This window comes from Chiloscyllium punctatum, chromosome 3 (assembly GCF_047496795.1).
Source record: "Chiloscyllium punctatum isolate Juve2018m chromosome 3, sChiPun1.3, whole genome shotgun sequence".
Lineage (NCBI taxonomy): Eukaryota > Metazoa > Chordata > Chondrichthyes > Orectolobiformes > Hemiscylliidae > Chiloscyllium > Chiloscyllium punctatum.
In genome coordinates this window covers 77,187,208-77,207,474 of record NC_092741.1, presented here as the reverse complement: position 1 = coordinate 77,207,474, position 20,267 = coordinate 77,187,208, and the positions used below count along the sequence as shown (strand labels likewise).

General features: G+C 38.6%; 2 protein-coding genes across 4 annotated transcripts in view; one reads left to right on the top strand and one right to left on the bottom strand.

Moving 5' to 3' along the window:
* nt5dc1 (5'-nucleotidase domain containing 1) overlaps positions 1–20,267 on the top strand; it is a 554,582-nt gene that overhangs the window by 143,654 nt on the left and 390,661 nt on the right. The gene's annotated exons all lie outside the window — the stretch shown is intronic.
* LOC140460905 (uncharacterized) lies at positions 519–10,579 on the bottom strand. The gene is made up of 4 exons (XM_072555604.1): positions 10,520–10,579; positions 10,097–10,223; positions 3,153–3,224; positions 519–2,883 (listed from the first exon to the last, which is right to left on the bottom strand). Exons 2-4 carry the CDS (start codon positions 10,206–10,208, stop codon positions 1,052–1,054), a joined length of 2,016 nt encoding a protein of 671 aa, XP_072411705.1. The 5' UTR covers positions 10,209–10,223; positions 10,520–10,579; the 3' UTR covers positions 519–1,051.

Here is a 20,267-nt window from a genome sequence, read left to right as displayed (position 1 = left end):
AATGTGAAGCAATATTCTTTTCATGTATTTCACCGTTCAATCAATCAGAACTAGCATTGCAAGGTCCCAGGATCCAGTGCAGATATTAAATAGTGTTATTGATCACCCCCTCACCCCATCCCCAAAAAGGTCATGTCGGCACTGAATTAGATACTTGGCAATAGAGCTATCTTCCTGATCAACGTAAATGTGAGGTCACCTTATGAATTTAACCACGGACACTAGATTTGTAAGAACACTCAGTGTAGACTGAAATTTGTAACAATCACCATTTATTTATCTGCACAGTAACAAAAATGCACTTGTGATACTGCATTATTTGAGAAACCCGCTATGTCACAGATCAATTTCATACAGAAGTATTTTGTGATTTACGATAATATCATTTATGTGACTGTAGACATGTTTTTTGGAGAATACATACATTATCAATGTCACTTAGATTGATTTAGCATTAATAAGGTGCTTTTTACAAATGAAAAGCAAAATAATGTAATTTATTATTGAAATACAGAGAACAATGGGATTCAACTGATCTTGACACAAGGGATGTTATTAAATTTGATGAAGTTGAATTTTAAAAAATGCAATTGAACATGACTGGATTTAATTAAATCAGATTAAGATTAGTTGCCAGTGCTGAGCACCTGTGAAACTGTAAATGTCAAGTACAATTTTGTTTTGCACCAATATTTTCTACATAAAGAGGGACAGCCAAATTTTAATTTGATAGTATAACAACAGTTTCTTTAAAAATAGAATATCAGGGTAACTTTATGAAACATCTCATGAGAGGACTAATTACATCTCTGTTGCTTGGGTATATCTCAAAAACCCGAAGGACCTTGTTTTGAGTAAATGACATTTTGCAGATGATGACAATACAGCAGTTGACTGGGCAGAACTGTATGTTTTTTAATGTAACAATAGCTACCCTTCTATTCAACAGTTGTCCTTTCTTTTAGCTTGCTCCATTAACTAAATTTTGTTAACGTCACATGGAATAGAACATGGATCATGGAGTCAAGTCCATGTTTCAAGCTTGTGCATATCATGAATGGACAATTAGAAACCCTGAGAATACTGAATACATGAGGTCAGAAGAATATAAGCCATTAGACTCTTCTGTAGGTAACTGTACATAGACTTGGTCATTTTCATGTAGGTATAATGTAACACTACCTGAGACCTGATCAACGTAACCTTCTGTATAGTCATCATATGAGTACATCACAGCCTCATCATTTTTGTATAATCCGACCCAAACGTTTGCTCCCTTAACTTGTATTTGATAATTAAATTGATAGATGCCAGATATTTCACATGTGAAAATACCGGTTGATGGATCGTAGTTATTATTTGAATTGGTCAATATTTTGTCAAATGCTATTGCTTGTCCAGCTGGGTAATACGAATGGGAAAGAATGGCTGTAAAAGCTGGGTATGGACTGAGTAACCCAGCTGAGGGTTCTCCTGATTTGATGTAGCCACTATAATCATATTTGCCTGGGGACATGATCACTTCTGCTGGTGGGCCTGGTGGTCCAGGAAGGCCTGGTTGGCCTGGAGGTCCAGGTGGACCTTTCAGCCCTGGTGCACCTGGTGAGCCACTTGCCATTTTCCCATAGAAATTTCCAGGAGGACCTGGTGGACCTGGAGGGCCTGGATCTCCCTTTTCCCCTGAAAACCCTTGAGAACCTTGAGAACCAGGTGGACCTCTTGGACCAGGTGGTCCTGCACTTCCTCTTGATCCGGCTTCACCAGGATAACCTGGTGGTCCTTGAGGACCTGGAGGCCCAGGAATTCCTGATTTTCCTGGTCCACCAGGACCTCCCATGCTACCTTTTGCACCAACTGGTCCTTGTGAACCTGGTCTACCTGGTATTCCTGGAGCTCCTGATTTACCTGGGGCACCACCAGGGCCTGTTTCACCCTTTGGCCCTGGGTATCCACGGGCGCCAGCAGGGCCTGATTCCCCCTTCTCTCCTGGTGCACCGTTAGCTCCTGGTGAGCCCCTGGCACCTTGTGGTCCGGGTGAACCTACTGGCCCAACAGCTCCACGTGCTCCAGGTGCCCCAGTTGCCCCTGCCTCTCCTTTCTCTCCTGGATAACCAACAGGACCCACAGAACCAGGCTCTCCTTTGAGTCCGGGTATACCGGGTTTTCCGAAACCTGGCAGTCCAGGTGCACCTGGTAAACCTTGTGGACCAGGATTACCTTTGTTTCCAGGAGCTCCGGGTAACCCGGATTCACCTGGCGCTCCTGGTTTTCCACGTCCTGGAAGACCTGGATTTCCAGGTGGTCCTTTTGGGCCTGGGGCACCTGCATATCCTGGTGCACCTGGAGGGCCCATTGCACCTTTCTCACCTGGTTGACCCGGACGGCCAGGTGCTCCAGCACTTCCTAATCCTACTGGTCCAGGTGATCCTGGAGGCCCTTGTGGTCCTGTTGCCCCTCTGCTCCCGGGACGCCCAGGAAGTCCAACTCCCTTTTCCCCTTTTGCTCCAGGAAGACCCATATGCCCTGGCATTCCTTTTTCTCCAGGTCTACCTGATGCCCCTGGAGCACCTGGTAGTCCTTGTGGACCTGGTTTACCAACAGCAGCCAGCCCTGCTGGCCCGGGATATCCTGGTGCTCCTGGATTGCCTTTAGATCCGGGCATCCCTTGTGGTCCTCTATCGCCTTTTGGTCCTGGAGCTCCTCTTTCACCTGACTTTCCTGGTGCGCCTGGCATTCCTGGTTTTCCCATTCCTGGCAATCCTGGAGCTCCTGGCATTCCAGGCTTGCCTGGGGCACCTGGCATTCCAACGCCTGTTTTCCCAGGAGGTCCTGGTGGGCCCCGTGGTCCAGGAGGACCTTGCAGGCCCTGTTCTGCTCCTACATCTACAGTTTAAAAATGAAGCATAGTTTAGATTCAGCCTTTTTGAATTGTTTCATTTTTTAAAAATTTGATGGTATTCGTTGAAGATTTTGAAAATAATCTCACTTTCGAAATTATCATGAAAATGAGGCAATTGCAATGTTATGCAGGAGTGGTAAATTTGAAAACTCCAGCTCAATGATACCATCTCATTAAAAACTTTGAATTTAACTTTCACATTTGTCTTGTTGCTGAAGCGGTTTCAGATGTACAAAGTTTGCATGTTGCTCACCTCTGCTTTCATCATTGTCTTCATATCCCTCATCTTCAGAGTTCTGAGAATCATATGCTTTTACATTGTAATCTGTTTTTTTCAGAAAGAAAATGATGAATAAATGCAGCAATTTGAAAAGACTTTTTTTGAACAAAGGACCCTGCACTTATCTGGAATCCTTCACACCCTAGGATATCACAAAGTGTTTCACAGTGGACTGAATTACCTTTAAAGAAAATAAGCTTTCGTTACTTTGTAGGGGCACGTAGTAACTAATTAGTGCAATGCTAATTAGTGAATCTGTTCTTGTTTGAGTATTAATGTTAGCCATGACAATAGAAAAACTCTGTGCTTAACTTCAAAAAGTGCTGTACAATTGTTCATACAGGATAGGCATACAGGAGGTTAGTTTGATGTCTCATGAAATCAGTCCCTCAGTATTATTGTGAAATGTTCGCTTAGGTTTGTATTCAATTTCTATGCAGAGTTGGATCGACAGTCACCGGGTGAAATATATCCAGCAAAATAATACGTGCAAGCTCAACTCTGTTTTGGTTTGTGAAATAAGTGTTGCATAAACCATATTCAAGTAAGAAAATAAAACCCCAAAAAAAGCTAACGAGTATTATGATGATTCAGTAATCACATGCTATGATTCAGATGACATGATGTATGACAAGGAACAGGTGCAGGCCACTTGATTCATTGAGCCTACTCTGCAGTTTCAGAGATTATGCCTGATCTGACTGTGGCCTTAACTCCATTTTCCTTCTAGTCTCTCTAATCACTTAACATTGCTGTTAACAAAAATAATCTGTCTAATTCAGCACTGAATAAGGTAACACACATTGCAAAGATCACATGCTTGATTTACTGTCTGTACAGAATTAGCTAACATTAGTCTGTGTAATGTTAAGTGCACTGCAAGTTAACTGTTCCTCAATTAAAAAGAAAAGTAGCCCAGGGTTCCTAATTCCAATTGCTCAACTCTGGGAAAACAGGAAAAAAAGAACGATGCAGCAAAGATAGCATAACCTCAGCATAAAATTAGAATGTAACATAATATTGTAATTCTTCACATTGTGGACAGAGCATTATGCAGGAGTGATTCTGGTAGCTCATGTTGACCTGTGCCTCTGATGTCATTCATTAATGTATCAATTATGTAGAAGGTTTATTCTGGAAGCATAGTCATTAACTGTTACTTTGGCATTCTTACCAGATGGAAATTTTGAATAATCTTCTAACTTCTGATCTTCACCTCCCTAAGTCACTAACATAATGACCATAAATGCAAGATAGAAAGAACTCCGATTCACTTGGATCTTTCGAGACCCTCAGTGTCTGAAAATGCTTCAAAGCCAATGGTTAGTTTTGAAGTACAATTGCTGCTACGTTGGAAATATGACAATCAGTTTGCACAAGAATAAATGACCAATTAAACTGTTTTTGATGGAGCTATTTTGGTTGAGGAATAAATATTGACCTGGACAGCAGAAAGAATTCCAATACAAGCATTCAAATAGTGGCTACTAAAAAAATGTAACTCCCACCTGAGAGAGCAGACCGATCTGAAACCCAATAACTCTGACAGTTCAGAGTGCCCTCAGTGCTTAATTTTCAACTGATTTAGTGACCCGGATTTTGTGGTTTGTGGGCAAGTAGACTTCTCCTGAATGTTCTCCTTGACAGAAACGCAAAGGAAAAATAAACCTGTGGGTTCTGCTTTGTTGGATAACTTAAAGGGCGACAGAACACTTTAAGTCCCTTTAGTGTTTTCAGACATGTTGGCTTATGTTCAATAAAAACTTCCTATTTAAGTACAAAAGGAATTAATCCAAAATACATTATAAACAGAAGAAGTTGATAGGCTGAAATTTGCTGTAAGTACAGCAGTTGGTTATCAAGTTCTATAGTTGTTTTCAATATATTTGTGTGAAAGTCATTCCAAGGTTTTGGCTGTCACTTAGTGATCAGTATTGTCAGAATGTAAATAAAAGTCATACAGCACAGAAACTGAGCCTTCAGTCCAACTCGTCAATGCTGAACAAGAAAATAGACTCTCCATCTGATATCTTAGTCACATTTCCTATTTTCAGCACCTTTTCTGTGGCTGTAACACTATATTCTGTACTCTGTTCTATTGCCCTGATGTACTTATGTAAGGTATGATTTGTCTGGTTAGCACTAATACAGTACTTCTCAGTGTCTTGGTACATGTGACAATAATAAATCAACTTTACCAATTTATATAAATGACTCGGATAAAGGGACTGAAGGTATATAGCAAGAGGATACAGGAGGCTATGAAAGGGTTAAGATAGGTTAAGTGAGTGGACAAAGATCTTTTACATAGTGTGTGACATTGGAAATGTGCAATTGTCTGTTTTGGTAACGATTTTGTTTTTAAAATCAAGATTAAATGAGAAGAGATTGCAAAACTGTAAGAGGCAGTGATTTGGGTGTCCTCATTTATGAATTGCAAATGTTTAGTATGCAAGTACAGCAGAAAATTTTACTACAAGGGGAATTGATTGCAAATGTAAGCTGGTTTTACTTGAACTTTACAGGGCATTGGTGTGACCATATCTGAGTACTGAGTACAGTATTGGTCTCCTTATCTCAGGGGATATATAAGTGTACTGGAAGCAGTTCAGTGAATGTTCCCAAGACTTAATAGGTAAAAACAATGACTGTAGATGCTGGAAACCAGATTCTGGAATAGAGTGGTGCTGGAAAAGCACAGCAGTTCAGGCAGCATCCAAGGAGCAGTAAAATCGACGTTTTAGGTATTCCTGATGAAGGGCTTTTGCCCGAAACGTTGATTTTACTGCTCCTTGGATGCTGCCTGAACAGCTGTGCTTTTCCAGCACCACTCTACTCCAGAATCCCAAGACTTAATGTCTGGAATGGGCCACGTGTCTTATGAGAAAAGGTTGAACAGGCTAACAGGCTCGTGTTTGCTGGAGTTGAAAAGATTAAGAAGCAACTCGATTGAACTGGACAAGTTCATAGGATGGATGTGCAGAGGATGTAATGAGAGAATGTCCTGTCGTCCATTTAAGACAATGAGGAGAAATACTTTCACTCAATGCCTGTAAGTTTTTGGAATGCTCTTACTGAAAAGACAGTAAATGCAAAATCTTTGAATATTTTAAGGCAGAGGTGGATTGACTCTTGATATACAAGGGGGTAACAAAGATTATTGGAGGGGTAAGTAGGAATGTGGAGTAATTCGGTCAGCCATTATGGACAGACTTGAGGGGCTGAGTGGCCGCCTCCTAATTCATATGTTTCCGTTTAAAGTATAAATCTAAGTTTTTGGTAAAGTAAGTGGTTCATCCATCACCTAACTCAGCACAAGGCCTGAACCATTTTCACTTTTGGTCTTCAGCAGAATACAGTTGGCAAGTCGCTTGTCAGTGCGTGCTGAGGGCTCACTGAACTAGGGCATAGGAAATTCAGTGGCTGCATGTATTAGTGAACCAGTGTTGCAGTAAAGGGTGATGGTAGGCAGGCTCCATACTGCTTTTGGTGGACAGGTTGGAAGAAACTAAAAGACTCCAAGGGTCCAATGTTGGCATCCTTGCTTTCCTTTAGATTGCGAAATCAAGACCTGGATTTGTCTACATGAATATTGCTATCACTGTCATCAACATGGAATTAATGGGCAGAATCTCTTCCCTTCTGGTGGAAAATCTGAAGGGGGAGGTGTTTATGATCAGTTGTGAATAGACCACTGTGTTCAATTAAATTAGAATGGGAGAGTTTGTAGATGATGTAATTGAGGTTCTTCAGTTGACAATTACTGCCTACTTAATGGCTTTAACTCACACCACTGGTGGTGAGCTTCTGGGAATATGTAAGTGTACTGGGAGTATATAAGTGTACCTGTGATGTGCTTCTGGTTGGGAGCATTACTGGCAGCAACTATCACTTTCACTGGTACTCACATACAATGCAGAACCCTTGGTCTCTGATTAGCCTAATTTCTGGGAAAGCTCTGATGTCCAGTCAAGTAACTGACAGGCTCTTAATTCTGGTGGGGATTCCCCATTCAAGGAAACTCAGGATTCCACAAATTCTTCAGCTGGCAGGCAGGGCTCCTATTGCCAGAATTAAATTCTGACCACTGTCTGTAATTAACTGTGAATAAAACTACAAGTGACCCGAGGAAGACATAGGTTAGTAAATTGGATAGATAACTGTCAAAGAAGTGTAGAGTGATCTATTTTGAGAAGAACAAGTACATACTGAAGACAGTGAAACTTGAAATATAAAATATTCTTAGGGCATTTGATAGTGTGAATGACAAGAGGATATTTACCTCATAGCATAGATGAGAACTGGGGATGCAGCTGAAAACAAAGGAGTCTCCCATTTAAAATGGTGATAAAGATTTTTATTCTTAGAGCATTTATTTCAACTGTTCATTTTTACAATAATGCTTACAAGGGAATTTAGAAGAAGCAAGAAGCTATTTGACCCATAACATTTGTGTTATTCCTTTGCCTGTAGAATAGTGCATTTAGCAGAGCCACGTAAATATTGATAGGCAACATTTAACTGCACTTATTTGTGTTAAATTATTTTAATCTGGACTAACTTCTGTGAACAGTTTGTTTATTTATACGGGGGTTAATTCCGTTAAAGTCTCAAAATTTAGTTTTAAATTCTGGAAATTCAGTTTTATCCTAGTTGCACTCTGACAATATTAAGTTTAAATTAATTCCTTGAGTATCCAGAATACAAACTATGGTTAAAAAAACATGAAAAACTGCGGGTGCTGTAAATCAGAAACAAAAACTGATTGCTGGAAAAGCTCAGCAGGTCTGGCAGAATCTAAGGAGACAAAACAGATTTAACATTTTGGGTCAAGTGACCCACCCTGAGAACTATGGTACCTTGATTCAAGCGTTCTTTAAAATAGAATAAATGGAGTGGTCATAGCATTCAAACCCATTACAAAGAGAATAAACATATTCAAAAATGCCTTTAGTGATGCCAGAGTAGCTTAAAAACAGTTTACATTAATATCCTTTGTAAGAATATGCTGTGACCAGTTTTCACAAAGCAAGCTACAATAAACAGCAGTGAGAAAAATGGTCAGATGGCATGTTTTAGTGGTGCTGGTTGACTGATAAATATTGGATAAAGTACAAAGAGACCTTACTGCTCTTCAAATACTGCAAATAAATTATCCATTAATTTCAGAAGGCAGACAGGTAAATGCCTTATCTAAAAGTAAGTACTTTTAACCACTCGCTAATTGTTCAGCACTGAAATAAAGCACATTTAAATAATGCACTCAAACTCTGGAGTGAGGCTTCTGACTTATATATGGCAGTAGACATTTTGGTCACATGACTTGTATTGGTGGAAATTCATTTCACATAAAATATAGCTGCATTTAAAGTTATTTAGATATATTCATTGGCCATTGAGGATAAATACATTGTGAACTTATCACAGTGTGCTTACTCCACAAAAGGAAACTTCACTGAATGTCCACAATTCTTTGCCGTCATTTTAATACTTGCAACTTTATCAGGGCATAAATGAAAACAGGCAACTTCCATGAAATGATTTGACAGAGATTTCTCGAAGGGTTAAAAGCGATCATCCCCAGAAGTGTACTTTCCTTGAAAGGTTTTATTCTTTTAAGTGAATATCTTTATTAGTACTTCCTATGTGATAGTTCTGCCCTCTACATGTTGCCAAGTCAACAACAGATGCAGGATTATGCCAACCATCTTTGCAATAAGAAGCATGCTGAGTTTCAAGCTCTAGATGATTGTTTGGAGTAAAAAAAAAACCATTGTTGCAGTATTGATAAATGTGATAACTGCAAACCAAGCTTTTAATTAACCAGTACTAGTTGTATAGCCATTTTGATGGGTAAATGTGCATTATTCGTGCTCTTGGAATGTCTACAAGATGGGTAGGATTATTTTTTGCACATATTGTAGACGTTTTCCAATTCCTGTATTAACATCTTGTGTACTGCATGTTAACCACTATTTTTCTTACAGCTTTTATTATTTTCTTTAAAGGTTTTACCAAAAAAAAAGCTTTCAGTATTTTCTTTAAGTGTTCAATTAGCTCAGGTGGCTGGTTTGTGGTGAGGTTCTGTTCCCACACAAAAGGAGGCTGAGGTTACTGTGAAGATCCCTATTTCTCAACCTTGTCCCTTGCCTAAGGCATGGTAACCCTCAGATTAAACCACTGCCAGTCTTGCCCCTCTATTGAGAGATCAGTCTATAGTTCTATATGGCATTTTCACTTTTTTTTTCCCTTTAACTGCCTTGACAAGAATTGATCAGTTCCTTTGTATATTTTTAAATAGATACAAACGTAATCTGAAAATTCTCCAAATTAATTAAATGCTTAACTTTCAAAGATGTAATCAAAATTATATTAGTTTCAAACGTATCTAATTACTTCATAATTACTGTTCATGCATTTATAATTTAATACATCTGCTTCACAATATGGTAGTAATATTTTTCTTATGTTCTTTAAGTGCATGCCACATTGAATTTTAATATATTGTTATCAAGATTTAGGCATTGTGCAGGACTGCTTTTATTGCTACCAGTCAGTACTGTAAAGTTGGCAGCACATTCCCCAACTGCTACTCTGCATTGTTTTAGTTCTTGATGCCTCAATCTGTCATAGGATGCAAAAAAAACCTACAGGAAAAATAAACGACCCTCCCTCTACCCTCTGAAACATTAACCAACAACCACATGCACTAGTGTGAACGAGTAAACACGTGCATGCAGACTAAATTTCTTTCTTTCCACATTTGGCAGAGAAACAGCATAGTAATTTCAAGGACAAAAATTAATTCTCCTTGTGGGTTGTGGGAGATAACCATTTTCAAAGAGAACTGTTTAAGCTTTCTCAAGTTTCATATTTTAGTATCAAGTGCTGAAACGAAGTGAAATCTTTAAATTTACCTCCGTGGCTTTTTACATTTTTCCTTATGTAGGCATATCTATTAAATCCTGTTCCGTGGACCAGCGTCACAGATAGTAATAGCAGAACAGCACAGATTTGTTTGGAATCCATGTTTGATGTTCAAATCTATAAAAGGATCAATAGGAGCTATTAGAATACCTTTGTACCAATGTTTCTGTTGAAATTTATAGAGTTATTTGTAAATATTATCAAATTGAGATTATTGTAAAGTTCATATTATTTTTGCATTTTCTGGTAACAATTCATTTTATAAAGTTTGCAAATGACAGTTAAAACAGTTGACAAAATTTGCTAGAAAATAGTTAAAATAGAGTAGAGCGCACACAGTATGAAAGGAATGAATCCTTATGAATCTTGGAAGCACGTTAAGAAATTGATAATAAATAGAAGCTCAAACCTACCAGCATAATTTGCCTCCACAGTCAATGTAGTACCCAAATGGATTATCCTCTGAATTTGTGGAGTGTCAACTGGAGCAATGATTCCAAAACGATGCATGTTGCTCTATTTATATAGTAGACAGTTCTTGACATATCGCTAAATTTGACAACTCCTCCCTTTTAAAAGTGCAAGTGCTAATTATGGAATATTTTTTTTTAACGTGGAAAAGTTAAATCAGGTTAGTGGATTTCTTGTGGTTTGAGCTGTTTTGCCTTCTTTGGCATTGGTCTCCACCTCATGCAGACAGTTGCAAAACCAAATGTAGAACAGAGCTTCCAAAGCAAATTCTGATTGATTTTTAAAAAAAATCAATGTTTTTCTTCAATGCCACTGTAAACTAAAGTTGCAAAAATATGTTTAACTCAAATCACAGATGATGTCATAAAGATATTAAGATTTCAAACAACACTTTATTTCTTCTGATTTCCTATGTAGGATCTAAAGATTGTTTATTTCCTACCAGTTTAAACATTTATAATGATTTTCAGATAGATTGCTTTATATTGTGAAAATAATTTCAATATAAATAACTGTGAGGTGATGTGTCTGGGTGTGAAGAATTTGGAAATTGTATATTCCGTGTTCCTTCGGAAGTGAAGTCAAAATGAGGGCGAGGAGCTATGGGATCAAGAGGTACAGATTCTACAAAGGGTGCTTGAAGTAGTTATGTACTTTAATAAGACAATAAATAATGCAAATAAGTATCTCTGATTCATTTCTGGACGGATAGAATTGAAATGCAAGAAAAATTATCTATAACAGATAAAATTATTATCTCTCATACAGTTATTAGACAGTTCTGGCCTCATTTATTAAAGAATTATGGAGGCACTGGAGAAGCTGGCAAAAAGATTTATGAGGGTGGTATCAGAACTGAGAAAGTTACCTATCAAAAAGAATTGAAGAGGTTGATCTCTCTTGTTAGAGATTTTTAAGATTAAGTAATAGGTCAATGCAAAAAGTGTTTCAACTTAAAGGAGAGACAAGGAGGAAGAGCCAAAAATATAAGACAACCACCAAGAAATACAACAGGAAATTGGGGGAAACTTCTTTATACAAAGTGGTTAGAATGTGGGACACTCTACCACAGTGTATATTTGAGGCAAATAAGATAGATGCATTTAGCAGAAGCTAGATAAACCTGATTAAGGAGAAAGGAACAGAAAGATATTTGAAAGGGGTTGTATGAAGATAGTCGATGGATTTGATGGAAAAAAGTGGATTGAAGTATAATCACTAAGTGTAATTCTGTGTAATTCATGAAACATGCAGGCTGCAAGTATTCCTCATGCTCTACTCTTGGAGGAATTCAATAATGAATTATGAAGCACCCACTTATTGCTTTCTGAAACTACTTTCTTCACAAATTTTGATCAATTATAAACAATGAAAATGTTCCCTTTACCCAATTAGCTAATACCCACACTTATCTGTTTTGATTAAATGGGCAAAATATCATAATGCGAGTAGCACCTGAAAAGCCTGAACTCTGAGTTTCAGTAAAACTGTTTGACAACATGATACATCTATAACATTTCTTCTCTACACCTAGACTTGTGCACACCAACAAGCATCAGGCTTCTCTGGATGCAAACCAGAGGGGTAACTCAAATTAATGTTCCCCTTGTCCTCAACTAAGCAGATACCCCTTGCGTCACTGATACTCTTACAAATTTAACAGATTTTTGCTGGCAAAGTTTGGTCGGGACTTTTATGGTCCCTTTTTCATATCAATCCTGAATAAACTTGTTGGATAATTGGTTTGTACTATAGCTTTAAAGCTACGAGAAGCCTTGTGAAAACAGAATTAGTAGTCTTGAAAATCTGTAACTTTTTCACACAGAAGGTGGTGCGTTTATGGAATGAGTTGCTAGAGGAAGTGGTTGGAGGCAAGTACAATTCCAGTATGTAAAAGGCATCTGGATGGGTACATGAATAGGAAAGGTTTAGAAGGATATGGGCCAAATGTTGGCAAATGGGACGAGGTCAGATTGGGATGTTTGGTTGTGTGTATGAGTTGGCCCGAAGGGGTCTGTTTCTGTGCTATATGACTGTATGAAACAACAAAGCAAGCAAAAACTGAAATATTCTTTTCTGATCAGGAATGCAAAGCATTATTTTTGAATTTTGGCTTGCTTTTTCAGTATAAATATGACATTATTGCAGTTAATAAATTAATGAAAAATAACTCTGAAGGTTCTTTAAACCTTAAATGTGAGCATATTTTTCACATTTGATGTTTCTTTAGGTTGGATTTGTAAGAAAGTTACCCACTGCATTAATACTGCAATTATTATTATTTTCATTTTATGCTACTTTCATGTTTTCCAATGTGGAAATAAACTTGAAAGAAGAATGAACATGGTATATTGGACTGTGCAGTTCTGGTTTGGCTGAAGGAGTATGACATGTTTGAAGCATGAAATTTGGAGTACGTAAACTTTAATATAGTTAGCAATATCCACACAGACACTGACCAGAAAATTAATTCCTGGATCTTTCTTGCTTGTCATTTATGATATATTTTAATCTTGAAAAAGTAGTTTTTCTTTTTTTTTCATGGGATGAGGGCATCGCTGACAAGGCCAGCTTTTATTGCCCATTCTTAATTGCACTTTAACTGAGTGTCTACTAGTATCGCTTCAGAGGGCAGTTCCGAGTCAACCGTGTAGATCTAGAGTCATCTGAAGGCCAGACTAGGTAAGGATAGTAGATTTCCTTCCAGAGAAGACATTTTAGCTGTTATTGGTATATGGCTGTAATATAATCATTTGTGACAGGATAATATTGCTACTCTTTGTATTGTACTATCATGTTGCATCATCTTTCATTCACTTATTTCAATTCTGACACAAGTGCAGTTAGAGTTGAATGTTCGTCCTTTGATGTTACAGCACTTTGAGATGTATGGTTGTTAAGAAAATCATTACATAAATGCAGGTAATTCCTTCTCTTGCTTTTTATAGGTTAACTAACATTGGACATTTTTGAAAACACCATGTTTCTATTTCAGTACAGGAAAAAGGGTGAAATTGTTTTTGTTGGAAGTACTTCAAGTAGCAACACTAAATCTTAAGAGGGAGGTGTAAGAGAATAACGAGACAAATTGATTGGATTTTAGTGTTGACTTATGTGATGTGAGCTGCATTTTAGGGAATTAGTGAAGTATTTATCAAAACACAAATGTGATTGAATTTGATGCTAAAATGGTGCCTAAGGGTAATTTTGAGTTGGTAATATAAAAAAAAACTGAATAAAAACAAAGCTGATGTACTTATTCATCAAATAAGCATGATGCAGTGTTTGCAAAAATTATACTATGCATCTCATTCAGAATGTAATTTCCTCACTCAGTCACAGTTTGCAGATGTAATTTAGTTCAAAACTCACAAGTTCTTATGGTGTATATCAATATTATTTAATTAAATGTGTAATTGTTGGTCTCATTCTAGTTCATGTTTTAAATAAAGAAATGTTTGTATTTTTTCTATTAATATTTTGTGGTTGTTTTTATGGTCACTTGATTTCATGACATCTTAAGTTCAGAATATTTCAACACCCTACAATTATTGTGTTCCAGACTTTGTGACTGAGTATTCCAAGAATGGAGGTTGCTGAATCTACCTCCTGTAATGTATGAAGGATAACACTTGGTGGTGCCCTTGTTTAAAATAATTGCTACTTAAAAAATTTTGCAGCTAAAACTTTGAGAATGCTTCTAAGAGCATTGTTACTCAGTGGACAGTCTTAAATTAATTCAGCTTTTTAAACTAAAATTGAAGCAGTATTCTGATGTTGAACATTGCAATGTATTTTCTCTCTGATCCAATTCTGTCTCACAATTGTTGGTGACTCTCCACTGGATTCACCATTTTAATTCAAGGACTTGGCCCTCAGGAACGGAAACTAGATTCATTAATAGGAGCAGAGTATTTAGCTCCATGAGTCTCTTTCATCACGGTCTGTTTTGTACCTTAGTTCCATTTATTTGCCAATGATCTATTTCCTTCATAACCTGGCCTAAACGGGAAAAAATACATATTGATTAGTCTTCAAAATTTCAATTGATGCAGCATTATTTTGTGGAGAGAATTACAGAACCTCAGGTTAAGATGCACTAGGCATTCAGCTCTGCATGAGTATACCAGCTCTCTCAGCATTTTAACAGTATCAATTTCCTAGGTAAAAACAAGGACTGCAGATGCTGGAAACCAGAGTCTAGATTAGAGCTTTTGCCCGAAGCGTCAATTTTCCTGCTCCTCGGATGCTGCTTGACCTGCTGTGCTTTTCCAGCACCACTCTAATCTAGTACCAATTTCCTGCCTTTACTCTGTAACCTTGTGTTGCTTGTATTTGAAAAATCATCTTATGCCCTCTCACATGCCTCAGTCGAACTTGCCTGCATCGCACTTCCAGAATATGCATTTCCTGCTATATGAAACAACTTTTCTCCCTTGCATTTTGCTTCTTTTGCTAAACCATGTCCTCTGGTTCTTGATCTTTTCATGAGTGGGAAGTTTCTCCCTGTCCACTCAGTCCAGACTCCTCACAATTTTGAAAACTTATGTCACATCTCCTCTTAACCTCCTCAATTCCATGGAAGTAGTCTCAACTGCTGTACCATTTCCTCATAACTGAATTGTCACATTGTTGGAACCATCCTTGTAAACAGATGTCCATAATCCTCTTCAGAATCTGCTGCTTTTGTCATGGAGGGAAAGTGGATCTTAAATTTAACTTGCTGATTTTGCTCAATAATTACCTCAATTTATGATGAGGACACCTTTGGTTAGAAAATTAAGCTTCCTCGAGCACATAATCTTTGGTGCTATTGGTAGCTGTTTTTGTCCAAAATGGCATCCCTGAGAAGCATCACACTTCTGATCGTGTCCATGTTAGATGTAGCTTTTGTAAGAGTATTTGCGTGGTCACTTCGAACATGCATCAGAGGTATGCAGATTATAAAGTTGTGACCCCAGTCAGCATGTGACGCTGTTTTGACATTAGCAGTTTTGTTTTCAACCTGAACATTCTAATCAAAGCGCCCTCTTTAACCATACCCAGCTGAGCATACATTCAACAGCAGGGACGATCTCCTGTTAGCCCTATTTAAACTCATCAAAATCTACTTCAAGGTTAATTACAAATTGGTACTTGTTATACAGTTTGTGGAAGCTTTTTGGTGGTTTGCATTGCTGATTGGACATCCCTGGATGATTTAAGTCGTATTCACCAGAGAATATTTTAAGACTTGTTTCATCTTGCAGATGAAATGTTATGAAGTACAGCCCTCTTCACCATGTGTATGTTGGTCAGCTGAGGAAGAGGAAAAGGCACTGAACCCATCCAGTATCTTTGGCTGACGAAGGGCATATGCCGGAAACGTCCGCTCTCCTGCTTCTCCGATGCTGCCTGACTGGGTGTGCTTTTCCAGCATCACATTCTTTGACTCTTCGGCTGACTGACACATCTGATTATGGTACTGATGAATGCAATTCTGTTTCCCTATTACCTGTCAGTCTGATACTTATCCACTTTCTATTGCTGACTACCATGGTGTCAGTCTTCACAATACTACTGAAATAAATGCTACATCTCAATAAACATTAGAAATTAAATTTTATTACACAATCCAAGCAGTATTCGGTTATAGTCCAACAGGTCTATTCTGAAGCACCAGCTTTTGGAGCGTTGCTCCTTCATCAGGTGGTTGTGGAGTATAAGATCATAAGACACAGAATTTACAGCAGAAGTTTACAGTGTGATATAACTGAAATTATATATTGAAAAAGACCTGAATTGTTAACAAATAATTCTACCTGGCACCTTTTAAATAGATGACAACTCTCCTCTTTTCCAAGACCTGCACTGTCATCTTCAGTACAGCGTTGTAAGTTTTTGGAGCCACAATTCTGTCATCTTGTGCTTTCTATGTTTTTCTAGTTTCCCCTTTATTGTGACCAGTTTAACCTGCTCTAGCCAAGATTGATTTCTTCTTTAAATGCGACAGGCTAATTTTAAAAAACGCTAGCTTTAATTGGTGCTAACTGTTCAGAATTTATATGCGGACTGTATCAAAGCAGCAGTGCTGGTTTAATTGTGCCCAGTGATTCCCGTATTTGTTCTCAGGTCTGAGCAAACTTTTCAACGTTTTGTCTGTTTTGGAGATTTGGGACGAGATTGTTTTAGTAGCTCTGTAGTAACTTTTAATGACGATTCTAGTTTGTATGTTATGGCAAGTTTATCATCCTATATGCTTGTTAAATGAATGGTGATAATAGTAACAACTGAAGATGAGGAATCCTCAATTTGACTTTTTTTGGATTAAAATACATGAATTGTACAGCTGTGTATATTCACACTAATTTTTTTGACTGAATTAATAATTGGACATGAATCAACCCCTTTATGCTAGATGCTCACGCCTTTACAAAAAACAAGAAAAATCACTAAGGGAAAAAAAATAATATAAGAAACATTTGCAGTGTGTGCTGGATGTGATTTTGTAACTATTTTCCACAGAATTGTTAGCTATAAGATGAAATTTGCATGTATCCAAGCCTGGTGTTTCTGTTCGGAGATGGTTCTCCAGTGAGGGATCAACAGAAACTGAGGAAAAACAGAAAAAGCAAATTGATGCTATTTTTGTTTGGGGGTTGTGAGCAGAATTAGTATTGATCTCCATCATCATTATGGTGGAAGATTAGGGGAGCCCTATGTAAATTCAGGGTAGTTAGTCCCACATCCCATCCCAGTTGAATCATTTTGGTTATGTGGACAGTCGTGGTTACTAACTGGCTTAGGTCAAGGTCTCACAAATTCATCTGTTTTTGCTGGTGTTTATTAAGAGACACATGTCAGCAAGGAAACCGGGTGAATTTCCTATTTTATTCATGTTGTTCCACGGTGAACAAGTAGATGGCATCTTCGTTTAACATCCCACCAAAAACCAGTACTACGTCAGTACTGTCCTGCAGTGCAGCTTAAACCCATAACCTCTGAGTCAAAGGAGACAATGTGATCACTGGTTCTGTTGTTTTCTAGTGCAAATAACTGCCTTTTGAAACCAGTGGAAATTGGTTTGACATTTTAACTTATTTAGAATGTTAGCTATTTGGCATGAAAACTATTACAGCTGAAGTGCCCTAGCAACTTGTACATAAAAATGTTTTTCTTAAGTGTGCTTGCTATATTTTTAACTTTTTATGTTGCCAAATATTTTTAAACCAAATTGTTTAAATTGGTGGTTAGAACATCGGAAAGTTAGGAACATGAGCAGCACGTTTGGCCGAAAATGTGCACCCCTTTAGTTAATCTTGGCCCCATCACCTTTCTTTTATCTTCTCTTTCTGCAGAACCTATTCAGCTGCCTATTTCACCCAGTTTATTATGAGGTTTGCTTCTTGCCAAGTTACATGTTGCAAAAAGCCCTGTAACCTTTCTTTGAAATATTTGTGCCTGAATTTGCTATTTTCTCCACTTCAGTGACAGAGAATGGAATCTTAGCCTCATATCAATGTGGGCAATGCCATGTCAGTCGGTGAAGAACAGTGAGAACAAAAAAAAGAGATAGCAAGGAAAGAAGACCCAATTTTCAAACCAAGGTTTTAACAGTGAGGTGCAGGTCTTGCTAGTAAGCAGCAGTAGGCCTGTTCATCTGTATTAAAATGTTTTTATTTTATTCGGCAGTGGAAAGAAATGAGATACTGCCAATCTCCGTAATGGAAATCTGTGCCGTTACCTTGCAACTCCAGTTTTCCAATCCCTTGGGGCCTCCATCTTGTCCAGCATTCCCCATAATCTAAGGACGAGCATCATGATCAACGCATGCCTACATCCTCCCCCAAGGAGGGTAGCATTGGACATGCAGCAGCCTCACCATGTCATCATGGCATATCTCCAGCTCTCATTTATTATAGTTAATCATTACTGTCCTGCATAATGGCGCATATCAGCATCTTCCATTGTAATGGTGCTGCCAGGCCACTTGTGCACAGAACAGGCATTCTTTTACTGCATTGGAGCCTGACACACACAAGGGCTTTCAGCTTGGTTTGATAGCACTTTCTCACTTTGCACTAACTTGGATGATGTTAGCATCGCTGCCTTGCCTTTCTTTGTTTTATTGCACATTGTTGCAACATTCAAACATTTAGCCCCCAGTATCTGTGTCTTGCCTTACCTCTTAGTGAGGCACAATGTCAGAAAATATATCATGTTTTCCAGCATTCACCAGACAAGGGGATTTATGGCACCATGCTACATCAACATTACATCCACAGTATGTGCCAGCAGCTTATGCAGTAAACGCACTTATTGCGTCTATCAAATGGCTATGTCTCCACGTCTAAGGAAAATCATTCTTAACGAAGTCAACAGTGACTGACATGAGTCTGGAGCATTGTCTGAAATGAGTCCAGTGGCTTGGGGGCAATCAAGGTCAGGGATTCAGTAGTGTTACAGTCTTGGGGTTTGGCCTGGTCAGTCCAGAGATTATCAGTAATTCAATCTGGGAACTGCACAGAGATCAGTTAGAAGTTTGGTCAATCATCACTTGTGGCTGTTCTTGCAAGTTACTCAATGGGATTGGCCTTGACCAGTACAAGAGTCCAAAGCTGTGCAGGTTAGGTGAATTGGCCATACTAAATTGTCTGTAATGTTAGGTGCAATAGTCAGGGGTAAATGTAGGGGAACGGGTTTGGGTGGGTTGCTCTTCGGAGGGTCGGTGTGAATTTGTTGGGCCGAAGGGCCTGTTTCCATACTGTAGGGAATCTAATCTTTAAAAAAAGTGATCTGTTCACTGAAAGGGGTCTTATCACAGGACGCTGATGTTGAGGGCAACTTTGGGAAGTTAGTTGTCGGGCTTAGAGGCAGCATACTAAGAAACAAATTGAACAATAATTCTGAAGGGGGCAACTCCTTTCTGTATCAGAGTACAAGGGTTACTGCGGGAAGGGATATAAACAGGCACCACCACCCTGGTTTAAACAGAGGGGCTGTGTTTAAAAGGATAGTTGACATGGCTGGGTTGCAGGCCAGGAGCTCAGGGACTAATGTGGGGTGATAAAGACTTAAGTGAAAGAATTGCGTGGAAACATAGGGAAGCTCAGAACTAATGGAATCAAGAGAGAGTGCAAGGAAGCAGTACATATCATGCATTCTATCCCTATCCAAATGACAAATACACAGTGGAAACAAAAAAATGTCTGCCAGCACTCCTGGAATGATGGAATATGTTATTGTCTGCCTCATGAAATGAGCTATGTTTGTGTGCAATGTGAAGTGTTTCAAGGGGCTATTTCATTAGTCAGACACAGCTGAAGGTCCCCTTATGACTTAGACTTTGGGCCTCCTGTATTTCCCTATCATCCTTGATGCCATGTCGCCGAAATGAGTGAGGCATATTGCCGTGCACCTTGGGGAAGCTAGCTATGTTGGCAAAACCTACTGCCTGGACTGTGGCACTAACTATGGCACAAGCAAATGAGATAAGGCAATCTGATCTGACATAGGTTGGGTCAGTAACAACCTTGATACTTCTGTGGGATTGAGAATCCTTGAAAGCATTCAGTTGCATGAAATTTAGAGCAACTGCACCTTAGCCACAAGGCAAGGATGGCCATAAGACCATAAGACATAGGAGTGGAAGTAAGGCCATTCGGCCCATCGAGTCCACTCCGCCATTCAATCATGGCTGATGCGCATTTC

Bases quoted from the DNA above. Each gene is read 5' to 3' on its own strand.
- LOC140460905 (XM_072555604.1), bottom strand. From the start codon at position 10,208: ATGGATTCCAAACAAATCTGTGCTGTTCTGCTATTACTATCTGTGACG. The intron at 3,225-10,096 runs GTAAATTTAAAG...TGAAAAAAACAG, and splicing joins AAATGTAAAAAGCCACGGAG to ATTACAATGTAAAAGCATAT. The intron at 2,884-3,152 runs GTGAGCAACATG...TTTAAACTGTAG, and splicing joins AGACAATGATGAAAGCAGAG to ATGTAGGAGCAGAACAGGGC.